The sequence below is a fragment of the Euprymna scolopes genome, chromosome 27 (genome assembly GCF_053919585.1).
Source record: "Euprymna scolopes isolate OS-2025 chromosome 27, ASM5391958v1, whole genome shotgun sequence".
Taxonomy (NCBI): Eukaryota; Metazoa; Mollusca; class Cephalopoda; order Sepiida; family Sepiolidae; genus Euprymna; species Euprymna scolopes.
The window spans coordinates 50,859,635-50,867,255 of NC_136508.1; the positions used below are offsets into that span (position 1 = coordinate 50,859,635).

General features: G+C 33.8%; 1 protein-coding gene across 1 annotated transcript; it reads left to right on the forward strand.

Annotated features, from left to right (window-relative positions):
* The first annotated feature begins 914 nt into the window (after window positions 1-914).
* LOC145248850 (uncharacterized) lies at window positions 915-5,845 on the forward strand. Its single transcript, XM_080110573.1, has one exon. It carries the CDS (start codon window positions 2,116-2,118, stop codon window positions 3,715-3,717), a length of 1,602 nt encoding a protein of 533 aa, XP_079966699.1. The 5' UTR covers window positions 915-2,115; the 3' UTR covers window positions 3,718-5,845.
* The last annotated feature ends 1,776 nt before the right edge of the window (window positions 5,846-7,621 follow it).

The window sequence follows — 7,621 nt, forward strand, 5'->3', positions numbered from 1 at the left end:
TATATATAAGTAATAATGAATTTAGTTAATTTTAATTTAATTATAATTATTCCATGTCACTACCTTTCATAGTTCAATAGATATAAGAACTTGAAATGTGCCCAAGATTTCTGGAACATCCTGTATATATATATATGAACATCAAAATGTAAACACAGATTTTCGCCTGAGGAGATCTTACTTATTACAACTACAGATCAAAACATGGAGAGATCAAGTGTTAGCCCCAGATAGGAGGACTCCTTGATTTCTGAGAACTTCGACTGAAGGAAATTGAAGCAATAGATACACACCTGCACAACCCCCCTCCACACACACACACACACACACACACACACACACACACACACACACACACGCACACACGCACGCACGCACACACAGGCACACACACATGCACATATAGACACTGTAATTCATATTACCTGAAACATTCAATGACGACATTATTTTTATAATAGTACTATGTTAGAGGTTTGTTTAACAACTCGAAACAGATGATTAAAAAATATTTTTAAGGACACAACTATTTTTTGTAAATCATGAGTAAACCTTATGGGCGAAGCGAAGCATATACAAGGGTGGTTGGATGGCTGTGCAGGGTAATGACACTATGATTACCGGTTGCAGGTTATTGAGACTTTCACCTTGGAACACATGGGACGGGAGAGAGGGTATTAAGCACTTCTCCTACAAAAAGAAAAAAAAAATCACCTTTCAGTGTCAGTAGTGGTCAGAGTAGATATACTTAGATGAAGGGGGAGTGCGTGAAAGTTGCTAGTCAGATTGAGGGTAGGGTTAAGCGGAAGGATCTGATTGGTTTCTGGTTGTCAGCATAAGTAATTTACTTAACTCCAGTTTGTGTTTGTTCTTATGCTCAAAACTACAACATTCTAGTTTTGTTTTGAGGCAAGTGTGGTGTTTGTTTGCTTGCTGTTAGAAACAATCTTATGGAAGGCCATTTTGGACACAAAAGTCTTTTCGGCGGCCATTTTGGAATTTAGGAACATAAATATTTTCGGCGTCCATCCTGGAATTAAGGCACACACACACACACACACACACACACACACACACACACACACGCAAATACAAAAAAAAAAATCATTTCGTAAGCTATCTTGGACACATGTAATACTTCTTGTTGATAACTTTTGATTTTATTTCAAAAGATTTTGACGAGAACAATTTTTGAAAAAAATTTTCCCTGTAATATCCTAAAACAAACAATTAAAAGAGACACAAAGAAAGAAGCTGATTAATTATAAGATGTAATTTTTTTTTTCAAAACAAAACAAAAAATAATGTGTACATTTCAAAACCAGAAGTTATATTCCAATAAGTATATTAACACTTGGCAAAGATAATCAGACTCATGCAGGAAAACCAATGAGAATTTTCAAAGAGAAAGCAACAGAAACGGCAACAGAAACAACTAAATTCGTATTATTTGGATTCTTTCAACTACTGTTCTCATCTTGAGTATTATTTTCACAACATTTCGGCCGACGTAACCTCCAACCTTCTTCAGGAGTATCTTGTCGAACTCAGGAATTTTTCTAACTTGGGAATCTTTCTGTCGAATTCAGGAATCTTTCTGTCAAATTCAGGAATCTTCTGTTAAACTCGTGAATCTTTCTGTCGAACTCGGGAATCTTTCTACTGAACTCAGGAATTTCAAACGGAACCCTTTATTTAATCCACAGGAGTAGCATGTTCTTGTTCCCTCAGCCACGGCCGGATAGAAATTTTGAATAATTTACAATTCTTAGTATCCCCCACATGAAGGATTGGACCTTCACCCTCCAGAAGAGTTTCCCTTTGACCTGAATTTTTACCTAGTACTTTATCCGTTATGCCACAGATCTTTACTGATACTATATAAAGTGTAGATATTTTAAAGTGTGTTCAGATTCATTCTTCTAAAATCACTTACAAAACTAACACGTTCACAACAACATCATCCTTACACAAATAATTTAGAGGATGTCTCTATAATGAAAATAAATAAATTTGGAGATTTTGAAAAATAAAAAAAGTCTTTGAGAAATACAAAAAAAAAAAGATAATAGAAAAACAGAAGTCTTTTATTTGTCTTGCACTACTCTTCCCAGAATGGTTCAAGTTAACGAGTATCAGATTAACAAGAAAGAACCACTCAACTCGTTAGCTCAGTTAGAGCCCCAATCAGTTCTCGATAGTCTTGGAGTTCTTTTCCAGAGTATGATTCCTCAAAGTTCTGTCTATCGAAATCTTCTGGAGTGCCATCTCTGCGATGGCAAAGTGAATAATCCCAAAGCTTTGCCGTGTTTGCACAGTTTTTGTCATGAATGTCTGCGAGAATACATTCCTTCGAAACTGAAAGGAACGCAACTCTCTTTCCCCTGTCCGAAATGTCTTCGGTCTATCAAGCCAAGAGACACCTCGAAGCCATTTGAAGAATGGGCAGACCTATTCCCTGATAATGTCTTCCTGCTCAATATCCTTAACAGCACGAAACTCAAATCCATCTTGAACAGTTGTTTAGAAGAAAGTATTCTTATTACTCAGCAATCCATGACGTCTGTGAAATACCAGCTCTTCTGTCATTCACTCTCGCTGAGAAAAAATAAAAGCGCTGTGTCAGTGTACAGCCAGAAACCGCCAGACATTAAGCAGATCACCAAATCTGTGACCTTTGCCCCGCTACTAGAATCAGAGAGCAAGCACTCAACAAAACAGTTAGGGCATTCTGGATCCAACACCAATAACACAGCGGATATTTCTTGCACTAAGATTCTGCGAAGCAGTCTTCGGGTGCCAACTGAAAGGAAACAGACGTTTCCAAACCATTACTTGAAAGAAATAGCCGAAAACCCTGAAAGTGTTTTGAAGGAAGAGAAAAAAAAAGTCAAGATAAGAGAAATCTATACCGACCTTCTGGGGAGCTTCCAATCAATAATTCCCGGCGTAGAAACAGTTGGAGATCCAAGAAGTATAATATTCTCTCCGGATGGTTCCATTTTGGTCGCAGACTCTGAAAATTGGAACATTAAGAAATTTGCTCGGGATGGACGACTTCTGGATCTCCTTCAGTTGCGTTCAGAACCAGGTGACATGGCTTTGATTTCGAACAGCCAAATTGCGGTGCCACTTTTCAAAAAATATGAAATTCTCTTCATCTCTTTTAATGAATCGATGAAGATCACTGGACACTTGTCTGTTGTGAAGCAGTACCATAAGTTGTCCTCAGGTCTTGGTTGGACTTTAGTTGGTCTTTGCCTATGCCCTCTCGGCCCACCAACAATTGATGTCTTCCATTATACGGGAGAGATTGTCCACAGCATCTTGCCACACATCAAGGGCAGAGAAGCAAACATAACCACTTCACTCTATGCAGATATAATCGTCTCCAGCTGCCAGGACAAGGTTCTTTCAGGCTACGATGGCGAAGGAGGACAGAGGTTCAAGCGCCAGAACACCGAACAAATGACTATTGTTGATCCAAAGGGTCTTTCTACTGATATGGACGGAAATATCTACGTTGCTGATGGAAAAGTTGATAAAATCCACCGTTTAAGTCCGGACGGTGTTTATGAATGTGAGTTCTTAACAGCATTTGATGGGATTCAGAATCCGACTGCTTTATGCATAGATTCTACCAAACATGAAATGGTCGTAGCACAATCGAATGGAGAAGTAAAGTTATTCTCTTTCCAGCGTTGTATGGATATCTAAGAGTAGATGTTTTGCTGTTATTTTTTTTGGGGGGGGGGGATCAATTAGGGTTTAAAGACCCCAGCAAATGGGTGAAGCAAAAGGAACAGTTTTTGATTGATATCAATTGACCTACATTAAAACTTAAATCTTGCTTGCAAAAAACTCAACAATTCGGGTTTTTTTGGTGGGGGAACCTGAAGAATCTTTCCCCTCCCCACTCTATTTTTTTGTTTTACATCTTTTTTTTTTTTTTTCAATTTTTCAGCAAATTATTACCGAATGGACACTCGTATACCAGCTTATCAAAAAAAAAAAACTTTAAAGTCAATATTTAAATATCTGTTGGGGGTACTTAGTTTCTAATCCAACGTTTTAGTAAATGTAAATCGATCACACATTTTAGAACCACAAATTTCGCAAATTTAGCTTTTTTAAACCAGTTTAGCCTCTTTTGAATTTCGCTTTTTAAAATAATATCTGAAAAAACGCTAAACTGTTTTTACAAAAAAGCTGAATTCGCAAAATTTGACCTCAAAAGGTTGTGTGGTTCTGAATAGTGTGAGCGATTTACTAGAACGTTGCATTTGAAACTGAGCACCCTCAACAAATGTATTTAAATATTGACTTTTTCACTTTTTTCCCCCCATTTTAAATTTTTTTTTTTTGATAATCTCGTAGACTAGTGAGCATTTAATGATAATTTGCTGAAATTTTTTTTAAAAAGATGAAAATAAAAAAATTAGAGAGATGGGGGGAGGGGGGCGATATTCTTCAGGTCCATTGTTTTTTTTTTGTTTTTTTTTTTACAGAATGCCATATGCATGTGTAAAGGTCAAGGTTAAGCGGTATCGATCAAAAACGGTTTCACTTATTTCTCCTATTTGATGGCTCTCATTTTTTTTAATTACTTGTAAGAAAAACTAACAAAAGAAAAAGTCACATTAAATCAAATTTATTTGACAAAACAATAACATAGAGAAGATATTTACATCTACATAGTCTGAATGTTTGCCTAAAGCCACTTTAAACCTGGATATAGAAATAGAGACTAACGATTACTGCAAAATTATCCCATTGACTACTGTACACTCAATAACCCTTATCCTCGAGTGGCCTTCAGGCCTTAATAAGTGGTGACCCATATATAAAAAAAAAAAAAGCAACATCGATGATAAGAAATAACACATTTTTCTGATTGACATATACAATGTATTCAACTGCCCGTTTCTGAAATGTTTGTTAATTTCGTTTTTTCTTTTCTTTTCTTTTCTTTTTTTTTGTTTTTGTTTTTGTAAATCTTCATTTCTATATCATTTACTCACAAACATTTCAGAATTACAAAAAGAAAAAAAATAATAATCGATTTTTTTTTTTTCCAATTTTGTAGCAGGGAGTTCAATTTGATATCTAAATCTATATATCTATAAAAGTGAGAACGTGTGTGTGTGTGTGTGTGTGTGTGTGTGTGTGTGTGTGTGTGTGTGTGTGTGTGTGTGAAGACAATTCTCAACTTATATACTCAAAGAATTTTTGATCTGCAGACTTGAAATTTGGTATATAGGATATTCAGACACGTGGAAAACTTTTTAATCCGTTTTCTTCCAGAAAAAAAAGGGATGCTAAGGGGTGAAAATTGTAAAATTGGTATACGGGAGTCTAACTGTGCTACACTGTTTCACGAATGCACATGCATCAATCAGTCACATTACAGATTACTTATGAATAGAATAAGTAGGTTTTAAAACACCTTTTAAAGATTGTGTCACGCTGGTCGAATGGTTATCGTACTTACCTCACTGTCTTTGAGTTTTGGTTTCGATCTCAGCTCGAGAATTTTTTTTTTTTTTACTTACACAAAGTGAATGGTTTAGAAAAAACATAATACTTCCAAGCACACGTTTCAGTTTCTGTATGAATCAAAATATAATATTTATGCGTATTTTACGATCGGGCAAGTTTGATATAAATTATCTGGATCACTCTAGTCGATATTTCCTGTGAGTTTCTTTATCATCCTCTAAAATATTTGCCTCGAGTGGCCTTTCAGCTTTAATAAATGGTGACCCCCCCTCCCTTAATAACAAAAAAAAAATGTTTAGGGGCAAAAAAAATATTTGGATTATGTTGTCATTTGGACACCAACTTCTGCAGTTATAAACACAGTATGAAAAATCTAGCTGTTCAATTTTTAAAGTTGGGTTCAGCTTGCTATTTAAGTTTAACATAAAATGACCCCCCTCCCCGCCTGAAATTTCAAAGTGAGATTATTTTTGGCTAAAAACTCGTTGAAAAATCAAGTGCGTGTGGAGAGGAAGAGTATGTTAAATTTGCATAGAAATATGAACCCCCTCCTAAAAATTGAATATTTCCATCACTTTTTTTTAATATATAGTAGTACAGATACACATTAAATAAATTGATGGATAAAAGTTGATAAAAGCCATCTTTTCGTAAAAAATTGAACCTCCTGTTAAAAATTGAACAGGTATTTTTTTTTTTTTTCATGAAATCCATTCTCAGTCTTTAATGGTTGAAAAAGAATAAAAAGAAAGACGCTATAATATAGTTAGAGTCAGCTTTTCAGATTAAAAAATGTTTGTATAAATAATCTCTTCCCTAATTGATGATGATTAGAATTTAAAAAAAAAAAAAAAGTTCAACAATAAACATTTGGGTTTATATTAAAATCCACAAATGTACGAAAAAAATGGTCAGACATTAAAAAATTATGACAAATAAATGTTATCAAAGGCAAGATAAGTTACTCTTCTACCTACCTAGAAAAGCTTTTGGTGGTTTAACTCATTTTAAAACGTTTAATCGGTTCGAAAATCACACAGTGTTTATCAGTATATGTGAAAAAGACAAAGTGTGGCGATCTGGCTGTTAAATACATGAAGTTTGGAAAAACGACTTAAAAGTAAAAAAAATTATACAAAATACTGTTGGAAACTCAGTCTATATACGTCATGTTAACATATATTGAGTAGGTTTCTAACAGTATTTTGTATAATTTTTTTAATTTTAAGTAATTTTTTCACACTTAACGTATTTAACAGTCAGCTGCTGCCATTTGTCTTTTTCACATATACTGATAAACACTGTATGATTTTCGAACTGATTAAATGTTTTAAAGTGAGTAAAACCAATAAAAAACTTTTCCAGATAGGTAGAAGAATAACTTGTCTTGTCTTTGATAACATTTATTTGTTATATATATATATATATATATATATATATATATATATATATATATATATAACCGATTAAACGTTTTAAAATGAGTTAAACCACTAATACCTTTATATATATATATATATATATATATATATATATATATATATATATATATATATATATATATATATATATACATACACTTTTTTGTACGTCTGTGGATTTTAATACAAACCCAAAAATTTTAAAGGACAACTTGGGAGGAATTAATCTGGACACTTTTTTTGGGGGGGGGGGGATTGGAACAAAAATATTTTTTTCTGTTTTCGGTTAAGAAGAAAAAACAAAGAAGAAAAAACAAAGAAGAAAAAACAAAGAAGAAAAAACAAAGAAGAAGAAAAAAAATACTTTTCTAATTTTGCATTTTTGTCTGAAAAAAAAAAATAAATACTTATCTTTATTTTGAACTTTTTGTTTTTCATTTTCATTGGATTGCCAAATGGATACCTATTATGTTTTTCTAAGTCTGGTATGAGGCCACTAGAATTGAGCTGTAAGTAAGAACCAAACTCATGACTTTCTAATCATCTTCACTAGTTAATACTCTATTATAAGCTACTAAAGATAGATACTTTATCATGATCCATTCAAATGTGTTCTTTTTTACAACGGTGACGCAGGAAACTATTCCCGGAATTTATTTCTTGGGACGGGATACAAACACGAAAGGGCAATAATACCTGAC